The following is a 21,351-nucleotide window of genomic DNA, read 5'->3' as shown; positions in this document are numbered from 1 at the left end:
TATGCTCTCACCTTTGGTGTCTTCTGCTTTCCCCCTCTTCGATCCACTGTTTTAAGCCTCAAATTAGCAACTCACGCCAAATCCTAGCCCTCTGTACGGATGAGCAAGCTGCCTAAAATCACAATTATCTAGAAAACAGCTCATGGCATTTTAGTTCTCAAGTGTGTGATCTGTTACAGATCACACATTCATAGTGCTATAGCGTACATAGTTGAACTATGGAACTCACTACCACAAGATGTAGTGATGGCCACGAATTTGGGTGGCTTTAAAAGGGGGTTAGGCAAATTCCTGGAGAAGAAGGCTATCAATGGCTACTAGTCCTAATCACTATATGTTACCTCCATTATCAGTGGCAGTATGAGCCTCTGACACATCAGTTGATGGAGAAGGGAGGCTGCTGTTTCTCATCCATCTTGTGGATTTTCTGTGGGCAGCTGGTCGGTCTTTGTGTGAACAGAGTGCTGGACTAGATGGTCTGATCCAGCGTGCTCTTCTTATGTTCTTAAGAGTCCTAAGATACAGGATACTAACAGTTCATCTAAAAGCTTGATAAGAATATGTAGTGCTAGGTGAGGAATTTTAAACGTTAACTAAGAAATAATTCTGCATCAAACATAGCACAATTATGTGAAGGAGTTATTTATTTGAAAGATTTCCTTATGAATAAAATTCATAAAGTGATATACAAAAAGGGGCCTTTATAATAGGTGATATATGAGAATTCCTCCTTGAACACATCAATAATTCAGCAGCACTCTGCACTAGCTAAAGCTTCTATACTGCTTCCAAGGACAACCCTACATAGAGTTATTATAGCAATCTAACCTGGAAGTCACCAAAACACAAATGAAAGTTTCTAGGTCTCCCAATAGTGGGCACAGCTGCTGTATCCAAGAGTAATGCTGGATACAAACCTAGGATTTGGGGAGGGTATAACTGATTCACTAAATTCCCCCAGCCCCATCAACTTTGTCTAAATTGTATTAAAAATTATTCACTCTCATCTGGTGTGTTACTGATTCCAGAGTTTTATTTATTTATTTGAGTTGTTGTTACACCATTGTTTTTATATCCTGCCTATTTTCCTCTTGCAAGGACCGAAGGCAGTTTACATAGCCCTCCTCTCCATTTTATCCTCACAAGAACACAGTGAGATAGGTTAGGTTTAGAGTCAGTAACTCAATTAAGTTCATGACCAAATGGAGACTAGAACCTAGATTTCCCAAGTCCAAGTACAGCTCTCTAACCACTGCACCACACTGGCAAAGCCCTCCCAAGGCAGCTTACAAAATTGGTTAAAACATCATAAGACAGAAAATACACTGTACATATATAAAACAATCCATTAAAAACCAAAACCAGCAGCAGTTTAAAAGCTCCAGCACTTCAGTCAAATGTAGACTGAAACATACGTTTAAAATATCTGTTTAAAAGCAGACAAAGATGGGACTATACATTTCTTTTTCAGTACAATATTCTAAATATGCAGGGCCAACACTGAACAGTTCTATGTCTAATGCTTGTAAGTCTAATAGACCTTGACAATGAGAACAGCACCTCTGAGACTGATCTTATGACCTGGGTAGGTTTCTGTGGGTGCAGGTAGACCTTGAGATAACCTGGTCCCAAATCATTCAAAAACAACTTTTTAAGTTGAGCCCAAAGACTGCCTCAGCTGTATTCAATGAAAACAAGAAATGACACTAAGGGCTCATCTACACCAAGCAGGATATTCCGCTATGAAAGTGGGATGAAAGCGGTATATAAAAGGCAGTGTGTTACAAACTCTTTGTATATTCTGATGCATAAGCCCTATCTACGCATTCTCCGTTACACCCCCATAATGTGAGAGAAGAGGGCAGGGATGCACTTGTAGGCCCAAGCCCCTTACATCATGTTCCTGACTGTCTCTCCTAGTAGCCTTCCAGACATTGGGGCTGAACTTCTGCAGTGGGGAGGCTGTTGTATATGCGTAGGTTCCCTGCACAACTTTGAATCCTGATTGTGCAAAATCTGCCCTAGACTGGAACTCAAGTTTTCCCCCTTGCTGGATGCTAGAGAGTGTGGGAGTAAGTTCTATTCATTCTAATGGGATGTCTAATTTGCGGCCTTAGACTGTACTCTTTTTTTGATCTCTGACTCTTTTCTTGAAAAAGCATCTTTCACTGAAAATTTGAGTTGGACAGATTCATCTCCAAAATTAGGCAAAATCATCTAGAAGCAAGAATGAATACTAGAAATCTCTATCTGGGGGGTAGATTTTAAGAATTAAGACTAAAATATATGGGGCTCTAGTGGTCTATCATCCAAGGAGCTGATCAGGCCCAAACCTCCTTAGCTTCAACAATGCTGAAACATCATATGAATCCAAAATACTTGATTCTTATATCAAGATTTGATGCCTTCTAGAAAAATATGCCATAATTAAGCAACGTCTAGAATATTTGGGAGTTATTTTAAATACTGTGATGTTAATAGTTTTAGAGACCTTGTTTACCTGTCAGTTTTAAATAGTTCCCCAAACTTTGGCCAAGTCAGAATTTGGTATAAACGATATTGGGCATAGAGAAAGCTCCAACTTGTGTTGTACTAAACTTATGTGATTGCCAAGCCAACTTTTTATTTTGCTGCTTCAAAGACGTGCTTTGAGATGAAAATTTGTTCATCGTTTGGTTTCTAAGGAGATGATGAATTTGCAGCTTCTTGCATGTTGTCTTCTCAGCCTCTCCCCAGTTTAAACTGAACTGGGATAAATGGTCCAATCTATGGATTCAAGTGGTCATAATGATGTTGAGGTTGGTGTCTTCTGTCCTGAAAATGGCTTGTATTAGTTCATGCAAAGGTTATTAAAGGAACATTTCCCAGCTTGCCAAGAAATAGGTATATTACGTTTTCATCAACCTAGGATTATTCACCTGGAAATATCTAAGCAAGTTTAAACTAAGAATTAAAAGGCAAATTGTTCGCCATTTTAAGTTCTTTGAATTTTGGTAAGATACATTCACCAGTCTTTGAAAAAGGAGTCACCTGCTCCATCTTGTATAATATTTTTCTCCTTCCATTTTTTGCCCGGCATTTAGTTTGTAGTTTCCAGTTAACTAGAATAGTGTTTTTTAAAATTGGAAATTATAATTTTAAATCAGATATGGACCAGAACTTTAAAAAATGTGCATCCTCATAATTCAAGCTGAAGCTTTACTAAGCATAAACTGCTTTCTCGCTCTCTCTTGTATTTGCAAACTTGGCAGTTTTGTGGCATATATTTGGAGCATTGAAGTTTTGGGTCGTGTTTGAAGAAATGCCAGTGGCCTCCTTTCTTTTTAAGCTTTTTAAGTGTCCCAATTTAAACTTCTGTTGCATGGTTTCAAATACCAGGGGCTGTCCAACAGTGCCTGTGAAGCTATCCGCTACCTGCCCTTTTAAAGAAATGTTTTTATTAAAACATTTGAAAAACAATAGGGCGCCAGGTTCTAGATCATGGACCTGCCACTGATAAGCAGTTTGGATGGCAGGAAGTCAAGGAAAGAGTTGCTTCCTGGCCACATCCAGTGTTTTTATTCTGGCACAGACCTTTCCCCTTTGCTTCTCCCTTCCACTTCTAGCATTTAGCTTCACTCTTTCTCTCCCCTCTACCCCTTTGCCTTGGTAGTTCTCTCCTACCACCTCGTTATCTCGTTATTTCCCCTCCCTCCTAGTCCCTAGCTTTACTCTTTCTATCTCACCCCATTAACTTGCTATTCTTCCTTTTCCTAGCCCCTAGCCTTGCGCTTTTCCTCTTGCTTCCCAGACCTTTCTTTCATTCTTCACAGACACACATACCACCTTCCCGGGCAGGGATTTTGATTGCAGACGTGGTAGGAATCCCAGTTGGAAAATGGAATGGTTGAGACTGGGGTCGAGATAGAGAAAACGTTTTCTTTCCTTTTGTGGATGGGGGTATTTTCCTTTTTTGGGGGGACTGGGGAAAGTTGTGTGTGTGTATAGGATGAGCAGAGCAATCCTATGTAGGTTCCCACTGAGTTCCATGTAAACGATTACAATCTTAAATGGTATTTTGTTGTGCTTTTGTGAGGTCAAATATGTGGATTGGCCTTGAAGTTCAGACTCTTCCTCTGCCTATAGTCTGATTCTTGGATGAATTACTTGTGTTTCAGTCAGCCAGGCCCCCACTGCAGCCATTACGTGACTAGCCACATCCTCCGTGGAGCCATTTTGTGGTGGTGCCCACAGCAGTTTCTCAAATTCCCAAATGTGTCCAAGGATTCAAAAAGGTTGGAGAACCCTGGTTTAATATGTAGCAGCAAATTTTAGAGTTTAAATTAATCACAGTTAATGTTAAATTTATTTTAAACATCCATATGTTTTAATGTAAAAAAAATATTTTGGATTTTAATTTGATGAAATCATTGTTATGAAAAAATGTAGCCTTCATGACCCATGTTAAGTTAGGTTTACGTAATAAACAGTTGGTACTATTAGAATTCCCATTCCCATTTTCCAAGACCATTGATACAAAAAATATGAAAATGGGATATTCTTTGTTTCTGACTACTGCAGATTTCAAGCTAAGACATGCAGTTTTTGGCTATTGTAAATATTTATGAATACTTTGAATTTCTTGATGAATAATGGAAAGTGCTGTAAAGCCAGGAAATGCAGTGCTGCCAGTAAAGCAAACTGGTTATTGAGACTGTAGGAATTCAGAGCCCTGCAGATTGCCCAGTTCCATGGAAAGAAATTAGGAGCCTGTTGTAGATCTTCATGGCAGGTACCAGTAGCTTCATCCTCTGAAGCCACTGACTATGGCTCTGTTGCTGGGCATTTTGAGTTCCAATTTGTTCTAGTGAATAATAATAATAATAATAATAATAATCTATGAAAGTGCAGGGTTGTATCCAGTGTTAGTCCTACTTAGAGTAGACCCCATTAGATACATTGAATACAACCCAGAAGAAGTATTAATTAGAGGAGGAAGTTCGTTCGCAGTGGAGGTGGGGTTTCAAGCAAGTTAAATACTTGTCTACTGTCAAGTATTTGTGAAGTAAAAGTCTGCAAAAGCCTTCATGATGTTGTCATAGACCTCTAAAGGACCTTTGTGCAATTAGCCTCTCCATTATCATTCCTGGACCCAATGGTACTAGACAACTACCGTCCAGTCGCAAACATCCCCTTTTTAAGGAAGGTACTTGAGAGCATTGTGGCAGAGCAACTGCAGGCACTCTTGAAGGATACTGATTATCTAGAGCCATTACACTCTGGATTTCAATCTGGTTACAGGACTGAATCAGCCTTGGTCGCCCTGATGGATGACCTTTATCGAGAGAGGGACAAAAGGGAGTGCAACCCTGCTAATTCTGCTCGACCTCTCATCAGCTTTTGATACCATCAACCATGGTATCCTCCTGGATCGACTCTGTCGGAGGCACTGTGCTACAGTGGTTCCAGCCCTACCTGTGGGGGCGTTTTCAGAGAATAACATTGGGTGTCTATTCCTCGGTCCCTTGCCAATTGAGATATGGATTTCGCAGGGTACCATCTTGTCCCCAATGTTGTTTAATATCTATATGAAGCCACTGGGAGCAGTCATTAGGGGATTTGAAGCTAAATGCCATCAATATACTGATGACATGCAGCTCTGTCTCTCTATGATATCTGAATCAGATGAGGACCAGTGCCTAGACTCAGTAATGGGCTGGATGAGGGCCAATAAACTGAAACTGAATTCTGGCAAGTCAGAAGCCCTGTGGGTAAGTGGTTCCTGAGTCCAGGAGATAGGCTTATTGCCTGTTCTGGATAGGGTTGCACTCCCTCTGAAGGATCAGGTTCATAGTTTGGGGGTTCTCTTAGATGCATCTCTGTTGCTGGAGGTCCAAGTGGCTGCGGTGGCTCGGAGTGCCTTTTGCCAGCTCTGCCTGGTTCGCCAGCTACAGCGTCTCCTGGAGAGGGATAGCTTGGTCATGGTGGTACAGGCATTGATGACCTCAAGGCTGGATTACTGCAATGTGCTTTATGTGGGGCTGCCCTTAAAGCTGCTCCAGAAGCTGGAGCTAGGGCAGAATGCAGCAGCTCAGCTATTGTCAAGAGCTGCCCCTTTCCAGCATGAAACTCCTTTTCCGAGGGAACTGCACTCGCTACCTATTCTCTCCTGGGCCAAGTTTAAGGTTCTTGGACTAGTATACAAAACCCTAAACAACTTGGGACTAGGATACCTGAGAGAGTGCCTTCTCCCCTATCAACCTGCCTGGTCACTGAGGTCATCTGAGGGCCACATGGACCTATGGTCTGGTTGGAGTCCACCAGGAGAAGAGCCTTCAGAGTGGTGGCCCTCTTCCTATGGAATTCCCTGCCTCTGTAGGTCAGGCAGGTGCCAACTTTGTATTCCTTCTGGTGCCTCCTAACAACATTGTTCCAGGAAGCCTTCCCTTAATGACCACCCTCGGTTTTATTTGCACTTCATTTCTTTTAAAAATGTATTTTTAATATGTTTTTATTCTGTTTTTATTCTTTTATTCTATTTGTCCACCGCTCCAAAATTCTTGAATAGGAAGTGATATATAAATATTGTAAATAAATAAATTCCAAATATGAAAACGAAAAAAGAGGAAAAACACTTTTTAGGATTCTGTTAATCCTGATTCATAAAAAATAAAATAAAAATCATAATCACTTTTTGCTTTATTAAAGCAATGGGTTGTGTCTGTTGATTCTATAGCCATGTATTAAATGGAGACACAAGGGTAAAAGATAAAAGATAAATGATTTATTTCTAATAATAATTTAAATTTTACATTGGATTTAATTTGCACTTCTGTCATGACTACCTGGAGACATTCTTTCATTATACACTAGTAGTTTAATAGATAGTATATTGCCTTCCTGGAAGAGGGAGCTTAAAATGACATTCTACAACATGCTATTTTCCTGTAAACATGAAGCTAATAAAAGGCACTGTTTCAATATTAATGAATAATCTATGAAACCAAATGCAATAAACTAGTTTGGATTTAAAAACTGCTGTTCCAAAACTATTAGTTGTAAGTACTGTATGAAGTAATATGGGATTTCAAAGTGCCAAACTGTTGGAAACTGTCTCACTTTTAGTATAATTTCTGTATATGCCCTAAAAATAGATATTTGGATATTGCTAATTGATATGGCCAATGAACACCACTCCTTTTCCTCAGAAGGGCAATTATGTGGTAAGATCTACTTAAGATACAGATTCTAACTAAGATTTATGTGTAATCATTAGCCTACTTTTAGAGGATGTGGCTGACTAGCTTCCTTCACTCATTTTATGCATTTGGTTTCTATTAAAACAGTAAGAAGCTTTTTATAAGGCAGAAAAAAGCACAAAAATATAATAATCTTTTAGCTCAGGTCTGAATAACCTGGAACCCATCCAGCCAAACACAGACCCCTAAACAGGTATTATGGTTGTCCCTTTTTGCAGTCTCAGACAGGTGTTGAAAAGAAGTGTAACACCCCCTTGGTAGGCCACCATGCATGGCTCGTGGGCTGTGTTTGACTTAATGGGTCAAGTTAATTAACAGCCAAGTAATTTTGTTGTGAAAACTGGTGGTTTTTTTCCTCAATTTTCCCTAAATAGATTTCTGTAGATGGAAGGTATTGTTAATAGTATTCGCCCTTGAAAGTGTACTAGATTTATCAATGTTATATTTTAACTTTCAAATCTGGAGAAAAGTACATTGATATATGGCAGCCCACCAGGAATTTTCTTAATCCTCCTGTTATCGCTGTATGTCTGGGACTGCAAAAATAGGGGAACTGTTTGTCAAGCACTTTTCAGACTCCATTACGTGACTAGAGTGCTATGTTTAGCTTGGTGAGTTACAAGTTGTGCAGCCATGGGATGTAAGGGGCAGGGCAGGTGAACCCACCATGGAACAGTAAGCTTCCTAGTTTTGACTTTGACTTCTCTATCAGGAAAATATTGGAGCAAGGTCAGTCCACCAGAGCTCTAGCATCCTCTGCCACTTTCTTCAGAAGTATTTCGCTTCTGCAACTGTGTAGTGCAGCCACTTGGTACAGCCCCGTACCTTCATCAAACATCACCTGGATATCAGAGCCTTCATCAAACATTACCACCTGGATATCAGAGCCTACAAAATGGAGGGATCGTCCCTGCCTGCTCCCGGGGTCATTTGCATGCACAGGGATGATCCCGGGACGATCCCTGGAAAAAAGGCAGGTGTAGAATTGGCCAGAGCCTCCAGTGGAGGAGGACAGGTTGCCTGGTTCTCTGTGAACTCACACAACCCACCCTCCTCCGTGTATTGATGCCTCACATTCTTTATTTCTCTGCTGTGGCAGACTCAGAACCGAAAGGAGTGTGTGCAAAGGAGGTGGGCGGGGCTCCCTCCTAAAACTGTTCAGTTCAAAAATGTTCTGAATGACTCTTCTGCGCAGCCACATAACCCATCTGTAAGTTCACAGATAACCATTCAAAGAACCACAGTTACAGGCAGGCCACCTGTCCTTGTTTTACTGATAATAGCCCTGTGAACAGTCACGGCTTAGGGTTTACTAAATGTGGATCATTACGGCTTTAGAGGTGGTGAAAGAGAGGAGTGGGATTTCTAAAAGGGAAGAGTGAATTAATACATTATAGATTGTTGTAGGCCCACTTATTAGAGTCTTTTGATGAAGTGAGGCGTTGGCACCAGTAGTGAGAAGGACTGACATAAGGTGGACTGTATGCAGTAGTTGATGAAAAAATAGTGCAGGCTGTGTTGGAACTGGGCAGCTATATCTATGAAATTTTCAGATTGGAATTGCGTGGAATATCTCATACATTTTGAAGGACCCTGATTTCAGGACGTTTGATACTTCTCAACAAATAGGATAATAGAGAATAGGTTAAAAATTAAAAAAAAATCCAAATAAACTGGTGAGCTGGGTTGATAGTAACAAGCAAAGACATATCTAAAACCCACAGTTGGACAATCCAGTTATTAGAACCAACCAAAATGCCACAAAAGATTTTGCAAGTTTTCAGGTTCTTTAAAAGACTAAGTAATAAAAAGCAGGGGGTGGGGGAGAAACAGGAAAGTTAAAAACAAAAACAAAAAAACAGGCCACATGTTGTGCCATGAGAATAGCAGTTTGAACCCAGTCTCAAAATGAAGATTGTAGACAGAAAATAGGTTTTGTAGTTTTCAAATTACACCTAGCCTTCTGGGACAAAGAAGCAGTGGTTGATCCCCACTTCTGAAATCATAAATACTCAGATCTGTCTCTTGATCTGGGCAAAACACCCCGTTTCCTAGTGGCTGAAAGAAATGGATCCACGAGAATGCAAAGTGGTAGTAAATCATCTTCAGGTGTTAAAAAAAATCATCTTCCTCTGGTGCTAGATTCCATCCTGAATGGCTAAAACTGGTGTTTTCCAAGAGACATAAAAAAAACTTTGGATTTTGGATTCGCCCTCCCCTCATAGACTACTGCAAAGATAGCAGTGGTCCATGAGAAAAAAACCCAAAACCCATATGTGGGCAATACCTTTATTAGGAGTAACCAAAATGCCACAAAAATGTGCAAATTGTAGAACTTTCTGGGTTCTACAAATGTAAATGTTAGTTATATAAACAAGGTTCACATGGACAAGTATTAAAAAGGTGGTAAGAAGCTAGACAGATACTTTCTCAGTGATTTGGATGCAGTAAATGGAAAGGAAACTGAGCACAAATCAAGAATGTGGTGTTGTGACCCTAGAGACCAGTGCTATTTTAGATTGTATTAACGGAAACATTGCTTCCAAGATCCAGGAAGTAAGGGTGGTGCTCACTGGCTCCAGTAAAAATCTTGGTTCATATTAATTTATGGTCACAGCAAATCAAGAAGGTTGTTGATCTGCTAAAAATGAGGATAGCTATCAGGTTATGCATATTAGAAAACCATGATAGTAAAGAAAGATGAGAGAACTGTCATGTTTTCTTAAAGGAAGTTATTAAAATGGTAATATATTATCATTTTCAGAGGGCGAAATCCAATTGTTTCATCCACTGACAGAATGGCATCAGCCAGAGGAGTGGGTTTTCCCTCCCTACTTCTCCCCTGGAAGTTTGGGGAACAGTCCAGAGCAGATTTTGGATGTGTCTGGGGTGCTGAGGGGGCAGGAGAGGACAGGAAAGGTCCATTGCATAAGTCCATTTGCGTGATGCTGGGTGTAGGCCGCAAGATCCAAAAGAAAAGGGCATACTGTACTTCTTTGTCCAATGCTGTGAAATCTGGACAGGTTGCAATATTGTAATTTTAAGAGCCATCCTACAATGAAATGGGATGCTTATGGAATTGGTGAATCTTCAGTAAAAGGTTGGAGGAGGTATTTACTAGGCATGGTTTAGACATGTTATAGTTTATTATAGGGCTAGACCAGGGCTAGGGCTAGACCAGTTGGGCTGGTCTAGGGAACCTCAGGTCCAGAGGCCAAATCTGGAGTTCCCCAGATGACCTCACCCCATTTCTCCGGCCCACCTCCTTTCTTCAAACCAGTGTTTAGTGTTTTTCCAGGTTTTGTGTAGCTCCCCCTCCCTCCCTCCATAATTCTGAAAGGTTGAAATGCCTCTTCTACGGTTTAGTTACAATAAGCTGGTATTGTTACAATATGCTGGCAGTAAGACCTTCAAATTACGATATGCTTTTTTTTTTTGTATTTTGGTCCTACCCCTTTAGTCTTTAAAGGGGTGGGACCACCTTTAAAGGGGTGCCTCTTGTCCTTCAGCCCTTTTCTCCACTGGAATGCATACCTTGATAGCTTTTCCAAAACTGAATTCAGCCTTTGGGCCTGAAGAGGTTCCCCACCCCTGCACTAGATAATCAAATGTCTTGTCTTTCAGTTTTGGAATTCTGACTCCAAAGTGATTAACAAAGACTATGGGTTAGTTCAGACATCACAAATTTTCTCAGTGTGACATATCTTGACTGACCTGGGAATACGTTCATGCAAGTACATAATATTTGATTTGCTTCATACATGGATACAGACACTGTCTCACTGAAACAGTTTCCATGATTGCGGTGGCTGAAGTATGTACTTCTGCTATTACGGAAATCGCTTCCAGGACGCTTCTGCTGTTTCCATGGAGGAACCAATAGAATATTTAAGTTCTCCACACTACAGTGTTCCCAAGGGTTATCAGTATGTAAGTGATACTTCTGAATGTCTGAACTAGTCTTATAAATGACAACATATTGGGGATATCTGAAAAAGAACTTTCATCAGACAATATTCTATCTTTTAATCTATGGGCATAATTTTACTATAGCCAAAAAATAAATAAATACGGGAATGTATGATTTTTTCCTCTCTTTTAGTCACAACAGTAATACTTATGTTTAGATTCAGAACTGAATCATCCTTTGTCACTCAAGAAAGAAACATCCGCCCTTTGTTTCTTTGGAATTCCCATGCCAAGGATCAGAAAATTCAAGACAGCTGAACGTTCCAGGCTCAATGCATCTGTTCCTGAGAATAAAATTGTGAATGTGTGACTCGCAATTGTTGTTCAAACCAACACACGCTAGCTTCTTTGTCTTCGGGGGGAGTCTGACAGAGAGAAAAAAATTAGGCAACCTTAGCAGCCAAGAAAGTTTTTGAGAACATAGTGTTGCCTAGTACTTGTACTTCATAAATTGCACCAAGATAAAATATATATTTTTGCATAGTTATTTAATCATGTAGGATGCTGAAAATTATGTGGCATGAAGAGTTCACAGACTGCAAAACAATGTTGCTATCAAATGCTATAATAAATATTTATTATAGATTGTTATCCTGGGTTGGACATCTTTTGCTTTATAAACATAGTGATGAATCATTAAGATGATCAGAGGTGTCACAAATATGGTGTGACCACTTAAACGTGTTGGTCCTGCAGTACTGTATTAGAGACTTGGATGTGTATTATATAGAGTTGCCAGTGCCCTACCATAGTCTCTGGTCAAACTGGTTTTATATATTTTTGTAACACTCTTCAGCTGTACACTGGGGAAAAACAAAGGCGGTTGGCATTGCTGCAATATACATATGCAGTTTTTAAGGAATTTCGTAGCTCATTTTAACTGTCCCCCTTCCTCTTTGTAAAAGAGGGATCGTGCCAGCTTATCCATCAAATCAACCCATAAGAAAACTATAGTTTAGTATGAGATCTGAATTAACATTAATTGTGATTAGCTAGCAACCTAGAATCCGCAATCATGGTTTGTGCTTATTATGCAAACTTTAATTCCTTTCATTATATTTGTATGTTTGTACAGCAGCAGAAGCAAGATTAGGTGATGTGTCAGTGTAGCAATAAGAAGGAAGCCTCTTCGTTTGCTCCATAGAATTGTTTCTTAGCTGCTCTTTATCAAGAGGATTGCAGGGCAGTGTACAAAATAGTGATTAGATTACTCATACAAACATATAAATATAATGAAAAGAAAAAAAATAATTGTAACAGAATACAGCAACCAATTAAGCAGATAAAAATCAATATAGACCATAAAAACAGAGTGAGATTTCCTCTAAAATGCCTGGGCAAATAAGAAGGTCATAACCTGGTGCCATAAAGTTTTGTAGTATTGGTAGTTGAGCTTCTTTGGGGAAAGCATTGCAGAGTGATGCAACTCTGCTAAAGAGGATATTTAGAAAAGGGCTTTGTCTATACACATCTTAAATGGTGGGTGAATAATTATTTATAACTTGGTGAAGTAACATGGATAGGGGCAACCTTTAATTTTTGGGATAGTACTTTGGCGGGGATCAGTTTTGAGGCTTTAGAGAGCATCTGCATAATAGAAGAAAAATCAGAATTATTGAATGACCTAATTCTTAAGAGTGAAATAGTTAGGCTTTAAAGAATATGTGGTCTCTCTCAGTAGAGAAAATAGAGCAGAGGAATGTAAGAATCAGCAGGTAGCTTTGCTAATGAGACTGCACTTTGTTGATGAGGGTAGTCCTAGAACAAATCATAATCACAATATTTATTCTTGGTTACTAAATATTGTTAATAATTTTATATTGTGTAAAGAATATATACCAACATGTACCGTGAAAATATTACATTGTGATATTCAATACTAAAATATCAAGCATTACGGTATGCTAGTACGTTTTTCTTCCTTCTCAGAAAGTTCGTATATATTTGATGATAGAAAGTGACAAAATTCGAGTTTAAGGCAAAAAATATTGCATCAACATTGTTTCTTCTTTCACTGTTTTAGTAGAACATTCCCTTCTGGATCAGTCCTGTGCAGTTGCCCTGTTTTATTGCCAAGCACTGCCATCCAACAAACACATCTACGAAAAGTCTGGAAATGCTCCAGACAGGAATTTTGCTTTGATGGGTGCAACCAGTTTAAATTCTCTACACTAGTACAAGGGACTTTCAGCAGTTCTTTTATTCTGAAGAGCATTTCTTGATATAGGGTTGTTATGATGAGCTATGACCTAATTTATGGAATGAATCAAAAAGAAAAATGGACAGACATTCCTTTGAATTTCTGGGATCTTAAGATATTTTGATCTTTTAATATTCTAGCTCAAGGGAGATGTATGCTCACAGGGAAGACTAATTATGATGATGATCTAACTTTTACTGATAATGTGGCCTGGGACTGCATGTATTCCTATTCATCCGGTCTCCCTTACTGAATTTTTTAAGCATTTATGAATACCATAAAAAGGGCCAAGCTTGCAGGGTTGCTGCAGGCCATGTTAAGTGCTTTTTTTTCCTCAGCAGTATTACTCAATGTCACTTCGTTGCTAATGGCTCTGCAAAAAGGACTTTTGGTTAAGTCTATTATATGTGTACATGGTGATCACTGGCATGCTGGTGAGGGAAGAGGGACTATCCTAGCACAGCATATTCACAAAAAGGAAAGCAGAAATTGCAGAGCAAAGTGTTTCTATACACACAGAAATGGATTGTGCTCACATCTAGTAGAAGGCCACATTAGCTAATAAACTGAAACTCAATCCAGACAAGACTGAGATGCTGCTGCTGGTGGTTCTTCTGTCCAGATGGTGGGTGTTCAACTTGTTCTGGATGGGGTTGCACTCCCCCTGAAGGAGCAGGTTCGTAGCTTGGGGGTTCTCTTAGAACCATCTCTAGCTGCCTATAGGTTTCCGAGCCCAATTCAAAGTCCTGTTTTTAACCTATAAAGCCTTACACGGCTTGGGACCACAATACCTGACGGAACGCCTCTCCCAACATGAACTGACCCATACACTAAGTGCCTACACTAAGGTTGGAGGATGGCAACAAGGGAGAGGGCCTTTTCAGTGGTGGCCCCTCAATTATGGAATGATTTCCCCAATGAGGCTTGCCTGGCGCCAACATTGTTATCTTTTTGGTGCCAGGTCAAGACCTCTCTCTTCTCCCAGGCATTTAACAACATATGCTAAGTTTGTTTGTTTTTTAATGGACCCCAGAACAGTTGTTTAAAATGGATACTGTTTTACACTGTTGTTTTTATATTTTTGATGGTTTAAAATTTGTACACTTTTTAATGTTCACTGTTTTAACTTTTGTAAACCTCCTCGAGAGCTTCAGCTATGGGGCAATATATAAATTTAATAAATAAATAAATATTAATAATAATAAATAAATATTGCTTTCAAATATGCAACATTCTCAAACGCCAAAATTCCAATCTTTTCGACTATGTCTAGATTTAAATGTTGCCATAATCTAGTATTTGAACTTGTCTATTTTTATTTTCTTGTTTAGCTGCCCAGAGTGAAGAGACAACATGTGCTTTCAAGGACCCGTTCCAAAATGATTATGGGATTAGTGAAAGTCGCATTTCTCAAGAGAATGGTACAGTTTTGTGTCTGAAAGGCAACACCTGTTACGGTCTCTGGGAGAAAACGCGAGAAGGGGAGATACATCTTGTGAAACAAGGTAATATTCAATATTAATGGCATTGCTAATTTTTCTCGTGTAGTTAAATATAATCTAATTGCCATGAAGGTCTTAATTTTGACAGGCAGATAACTATTTCTTGTGGTTCTTGCCACTTCTTGTTCTTCACAATGAAATAAGCCACTTCTTACGTTCTTAAGAAAGTTTTGGAAACTGAATATAACAGCCACTTATTCGTTGTGGTCTCTGTGCATCACAGATATGGGCTCTGTGCCTGCACGGAAACTCACTTGGAACTTCTAATGCTGAGGAAACTAAGCCTATCAATGGCTAATAATCCTGATGGCTATATATTACCTCCAATATCAGAGGCAGTATATCTCTGTATGCCAGTTGCTGGGGGACATCATTGGGAGGATGCTGTTGAACTGATACCCTGCGTGTGTCCTTCCCATGGGTGTTTGATTGGCCACTGTGCAAACAGAAAACTTGATCTATCATGGCTACTCTTATCTGCCAATATTCCAATTGCAGCTAGTTTAGACATACTAGCAGGATTGGAATAGGAAATGGAACTACTCTCTCTCCAAAACAGTAGACGTAAAACTGTTGGGACAAAAAGTTACTCTTTAGAGAGATTGCGCTGCATACCGTGTTTGCTGGCTACCACCACTCATTGAATATACTCTCAGTTCAGTCTGAAGTAAAATAACAAAATAAGCTTTCAAACAAATATCTTCTCAGATTAACATACTACCTTTTGATTACAAAGAAATCTACAAAGAGTCCTGCATTTTAAAGACCAGCTGGATGCAGACGCAACCCTGCTCACTTGCCTGACACTCCCCTCTTCCTTTTCCCTCTCATACAGGCAACCTGTTTTGTTTTGTTTTTCAGTTCAAAGCCATTTCAGAAAGAGAAGGTGTATTTAAAAATAGGGGAGGAACCTGTAAGTCCTGGGGCTGCAACATTAAAGGCCCTATTCATAGCTCCAATAGACAACGCCTCTCTTGAGAAAGAAATTCAGAGCAGAATGTTCCTGACCTATCTTTAATGGTAGAAGGATTTGTGTGAGGAAGAGACAATCTGATGAGAGTGTGAAGTTGAAGAGCAAGAGTGACGGACTAGATGGACCCTTGGTCTGATCCAGCACGGCACTTCCTATGTTCTTAAGAAAGTTTCAGAAACGGAATATAACAGACATGCACACAATTGACCTATTTCTCTTGCTGCTTTTTCAGGATGTTGGTCTCATATAGGAGACCCCCAAGAGTGTCATTCTGAGGAGTGCATAGTAACAGCCATCCCTTCCTTGGTGCAGAATGGGACATATCGTTTCTGCTGCTGCAGTACCAACCTGTGCAATGTCAACTTCACAGAAAACATCCCACCACCAGATCCTACTGATGCAATGCCATTCAGTGAGTCAAAATGCCTCAGGCTGTGCGATCGTTATTGTTAAGAGCAATTAAGGTTTAAGAAAGCACTGCTACTGATATCTGCATGAAATGCACTGGGTTTTAGCTGAAAAATTAAAACACTATGCTTTTATATTAGTCATAAGTTAAGTATTGCATTTATGTAGTGTTTCACCCTAAAAAAGAATTTAGGCTTCCCTTGTAATCCTGTAGCCTACGTAACTTTGGGGCAATATTATTTTGCCATAGTCATTTGAGACTAATACTTTAAATACAGACTTCTGTGAGGCTGCTGCACAGGAGAATTCACATCATAATCACAGCAATATAGAATCGTATTAGGCACATAGAGGTTGTATTTTTGCACTTTAAGGTTTAGTTTTGTTTTGCCGATTTCTGATTACCTGTAATTATGCAGTCTGTTACTCTAGGCTGTAATTCTTGAGCGTCTTGGCAAAGTTTACACAGAACATCTTTTACAAAACCAGGATCAACACCTCCATGTGTTTTGCTCTTAGTATCACAGTGAGCCAGTAGGCTGGTTGATACATTTGCCACTATAAAATAGAACGGAACAGATAAAGAAATTGAACAGACACAACTACTGTGTGACAGACTCAGGGACAAATGCTCTTCCAGTTCTAAAGTGCATGATTCTGTAAATTTTAGGGATTAATCTCAGAATATTTTAATGAGTGAATAGATTGAACCAGTATCCCATTTCTTCTCATCTTGACTGTCAGAAGGCAATTGTGGATTATGTTTTTGTGGCAATTAGAGCCAACTTTGCATGAAGACTGGTCCCAGCCCTTGCTTCCCTCCCATGGGGGCTGCAAGCTTAAGGACATTCGCTCGCCATCTCTGGTTGTCAGATGAAAGTAACCTAGATAAGTAACTGGCTGCATCAGTGGGTTGGTCCGATACATTGTTAAGAAGGTAACATGAATTGCACCACTGAAAGTCCAAAGATGTTGCTTTTGCGTAATTAGTTATGCACTAAGTAAAGAGGAAGATTGCGACTGGAAGGCTTGGTGTTTAATAAAATATCTGAAGGGCTACATCAGAAATATGAGCAAGCGTTGTCCTTTTGATGATCTTGTCCCAAACAGCTTGCTGCCTGAAGCGTGAACAGCTTTTCTTTTGTATGTAGTCTTTCCCACTTTCAGTAAGTATCTAAAAGATACAGTGATGTTGGCAGAAGTGGCTAAATGAATCCAGAAAGAAGTGGCTAAATGAATCAATGAATCCAGACTGAATCCAGAAAGTGAAGGGTTTGGCAAACTTTACTGAGTCATAAACAGATAGTTTCCTGTCTGATGGCAAGAGCAAACTATTGTTTGATATTCTATATGTACAAGTTGGTGACCTTCAAGAAATCTCGGGGGGGGGGAATAAATGCTTTGGACACCCCACCACCCCAACTCAGTGATGTGAGTTTGCTGAATTCGAGAGCTAGATAACAGCCTCCTACTCACCTAGCCAGAATCAGAGCAGTCTAGCGCTAGTGCTCAGTTGCCATATGGTGGTTACTGCTGAAGTGCAGGGGAAGCTGAACATGGCTCAGTCATTATTGGGCCATTTGGGAAGGGGTCTTTTAATTTACAAATTAATATTTTTCTGCACGTTTGGGGGAGTAGCTGAGTAGTAAGGAATCACCTTGTTTGTGGTTGGGCCCATTTTGCTGTTCTACTAATAAGCATGGGGTCACTAAATTCATAATTGGAAGGGATGATGATGGTGATTGACATTATCCTGCTAGTATTGAACACCTTAATACATAGATTTAAATTTGTGATGAAAAGTTGAAATTGTCTTCTCTGTGTTCATGTTTCTTAATGCTATTTCATCTAATTATTTTCATTACAATTGAAAGTGGAAGAAATTGATAGTAAGAAATGTACAAACCGGTACTATACAAACTTCACCTGATAAGAACTAGATCAATATACTAATGAAAATTTTGTGGAATCTGAAAGTGGACATTGGAGAGTTAATGGTGTACAGGAAACTGCACTTTGGATTTAATAATAGTAAGAGGGCAATGTCTCTCTCTCACATTGATCCAAAGTACATTAGTGTGTTTAGGGATGGAGTTCTCAGATATGCTTCCTGCGTTGTCAGTCTTAATCCTGAATAACCTGTATTAACAGTCAGGCTGCACCTTTTATTTCATATTGTAATACTGTAAGACCATACATGTATTGTTAGCATTCTGCATTAACAAGAGAAAGAGTCTATTTTGTGACTATCTAATTGATTACGTTTCCCTAATATATATTTTTAAGGGGATGGGGCGGGGAGAACGAACATACACATAGTTTTCCGATCTCTGGGGTTAAGGTAGGAAGATGAGCGAGAGTAGGCAGGCATCCACCACATAGCATGTTGCATTGGGGCTGAAGAGCAGTCCTGTTACTCTGTTACCAGTCCGTGCTCACTTTGTTCACTGGCTTTAAATGCTTTTTTCAACGCTATATGCTTCCCTGACTGGAGAAACACAGTACTGTGGCTACGAGTAGATCTGGCTGTAATAGGCGGAAACATGGCTTTAAGGGTTACACACTGCAGAAGCTGAGTGAGCAGGAAGATGGTGGTAGGAGGAAGTGACATGCGGGTGCTCTTTGAACTTGAGGGGCAGTTGCTACTTGCCAGGAAAGAGGCAGATGACGCAGTTGTGGTGATGACTGTTGTTGCAATTCTTTGCTTCTCTTTATAATTTTAATTATTTTTCCAAGCCAGTCATAGTTTTATGTCTCTCCAATATAGGGAGTTACACATTTACTAGGCACTTTAATGGCAAAGGCGCTCAGATTTGTTCTGTGCTGGATCCCATTGGAGAAACTCTATGAGAGAAGATGTCTGGGTCATTATCTGGTCCAATTGTGTGGGATCAATTTCAGTAGCTGTAGCCCGAGGATGTGAGCAAGATACTTGAAGGAGTTTGTCGCATCACACTGGATCCTTGCCCGTTGTGGCTAATTAAAGCCAGATGGAGGGAGTTAGCTGGGTGGGTCCAGAGGGTGGTAAATGCTTCTGCGCAGGAGGGGGTGGTACTGATGGCCTTGACAGAGACCATGATGCATCCCCTCCCCAAGAGGTTCTCCCTGGATCCTGCAGTTTTGGACAACCACCTAATTGGCTAACATCCCCTTTTTGGGCAAGATGGAGTGTGTGGTAGTTGATCAACTTTGAATGTGCTTGGATGAAATGGATTTTCTAGAGCCATTTCAATCTGGCTTCAGGTCTGGGTTTTGCACCAAAACTACCTGGATCATCCTAGTGGATAACCTGTACCAGGACATTCTGCTGATTCTCCTGAAGCTCTTAATGGCTTTTGATACCACTAACCATGGTATTCAGAAGGAATCAATGCATTACAATAGCCAGCCTTCCCCAATGTAAAGCCGTCCAGATGTTTGGGATGACAAACCCCATCAGCCCCAGCTAGCATGTCCAGTGTTCTGGGATTATGAAAAGCCTAGTTCGAAACATCTGGAGAACACTAGGTTGGGGAAGGCTGTTCTACTTTGTCCCCTGTGGTGCATTCTCCATTTAATCAAAGGTACTCAAGCTCTTTCAGCGTGAAATAAGCCTTATTCTTATATGTCTTGCTGTTACTCTAAACTTACGATTAACTAAAGACTGACTACATTTTATGCTACTGCAACTTTTCAGATGTAGAAATGCTGAAGCGTCTTCCTCTGCTTACATCAGGTTCAAAATGGTATGTTTTCTTAAAACTCAAAGATGGAATTCTAAAGGAAACTTCAAGCTCTGAAATAAATTACAGCACTTGTCTGAGCCTGCTTCATGCTCCTTACATCGCTAGATTTTTAAAGTCTTATTTACAGTGTCCTCTTGCCAAACTAAAACATGAACCCTGATAAGAAAACAGATTTTTGTGAAATCTTTTACATGAGTTAAGGTGGTTCCAGTTACTTTTTTTTTTCAGAATTCAAACCTACAAACACAAGCCTAGCCAACAGATATTTCTGATTCATGTGCACAATGTTTCTGATTTATACTATGTTTGAATATTGTGGCCTTTTAGTTTATTATGGTATATACTGAATACATTGTCTTAGTGGCTGAATTTATTTATTTGTTTCTTTGTTATATTTATATCCTCCCCCAAGGGGCCCAAGGCAACGTACATAATCCTCCTTCCTCCATTCCCTTTTATCCCCACAACTCTGTGTGGTAGGTTAGGTTGAGATCCAGTGGCTGACCCAGAGTTGCCCAGTGAGCTTCCTGGAAAAGTGGGGATTAGAACCCAAGTCTCCTGCATCCCAATTCAAAAATTTTAACTACTTCACCCTCTGTCCTTTCTCCCACTTGCCTTCCCTTTGATTTAGACCTGATGGTAGTTTCTCCTGTAACCTGTTCTTTTTACCATCAATTATATAAGAATCGTTTCTTATTTGCTCATATTTTTTAACTAGTTTTGCTTGCATATCTAATAAAACTTCCATTCACAATGAAAAATACCCAGCTTTTACCTCGTGGGCTATATTCAACATAACGTAACCAGCTTCCATTCACGGAATGGGATGTCTCCTTCCTTCTTCGCCCATGCACCCAGGGGGACTCTAACGCCACAGCAAATTAGGGGTGGGAGTGGGGAATCCATTCTGCCAGCAGTGCCCATTCCACTAGCAGATGGACCTAGGCATTTGACTTGCATGTGACCCAATCCAGTGCCAGTAGCATCCACAGAATGGATAATGGACTTGCTGAGCTTTGTATGTTTTGCATTTATGCATCGGAAATCTGAACTTTATCACTAAAGAAATTAATGTGCCACTTTCAAAGAAATAAGCTTGAAAAATGAGAGAAATTAAAAAGTAAAATGTACACAAAATGATACAGCATTGTTCCAGGGGCAAGCAATATCCTTATTTGTGTTCCTCCTGTGTTTTACAGCTGTGCGAACACGTTGTGCTGGAATTGTTCAACTTTGGCATTAGTATGGAGGAGGAGGAGGAAATTATACCCATCTTCATTAATTATGTCATAGGCACTACAGGCTAGGCAATTACATTCAGCACAGCATTCACAAT

The 21,351-nt window shown here is 39.9% G+C and overlaps 1 protein-coding gene across 2 annotated transcripts in view; it reads left to right on the top strand.

The window, feature by feature from the left end:
• BMPR2 (bone morphogenetic protein receptor type 2) overlaps window positions 1-21,351 on the top strand; it is a 99,770-nt gene that overhangs the window by 37,269 nt on the left and 41,150 nt on the right. For both annotated transcript variants that reach the window (XM_063116152.1, XM_063116151.1), the window contains exons 2-3: window positions 14,739-14,912; window positions 16,115-16,294. In XM_063116152.1, the coding sequence (XP_062972222.1) occupies window positions 14,739-14,912; window positions 16,115-16,294 (354 nt within the window). The remainder of the gene's footprint in view (window positions 1-14,738; window positions 14,913-16,114; window positions 16,295-21,351) is intronic.

Source organism: Elgaria multicarinata, chromosome 2, assembly GCF_023053635.1.
Source record: "Elgaria multicarinata webbii isolate HBS135686 ecotype San Diego chromosome 2, rElgMul1.1.pri, whole genome shotgun sequence".
Taxonomy (NCBI): domain Eukaryota; kingdom Metazoa; phylum Chordata; class Lepidosauria; order Squamata; family Anguidae; genus Elgaria; species Elgaria multicarinata.
This window is presented reverse-complemented; position numbering and strand designations above follow the sequence as displayed.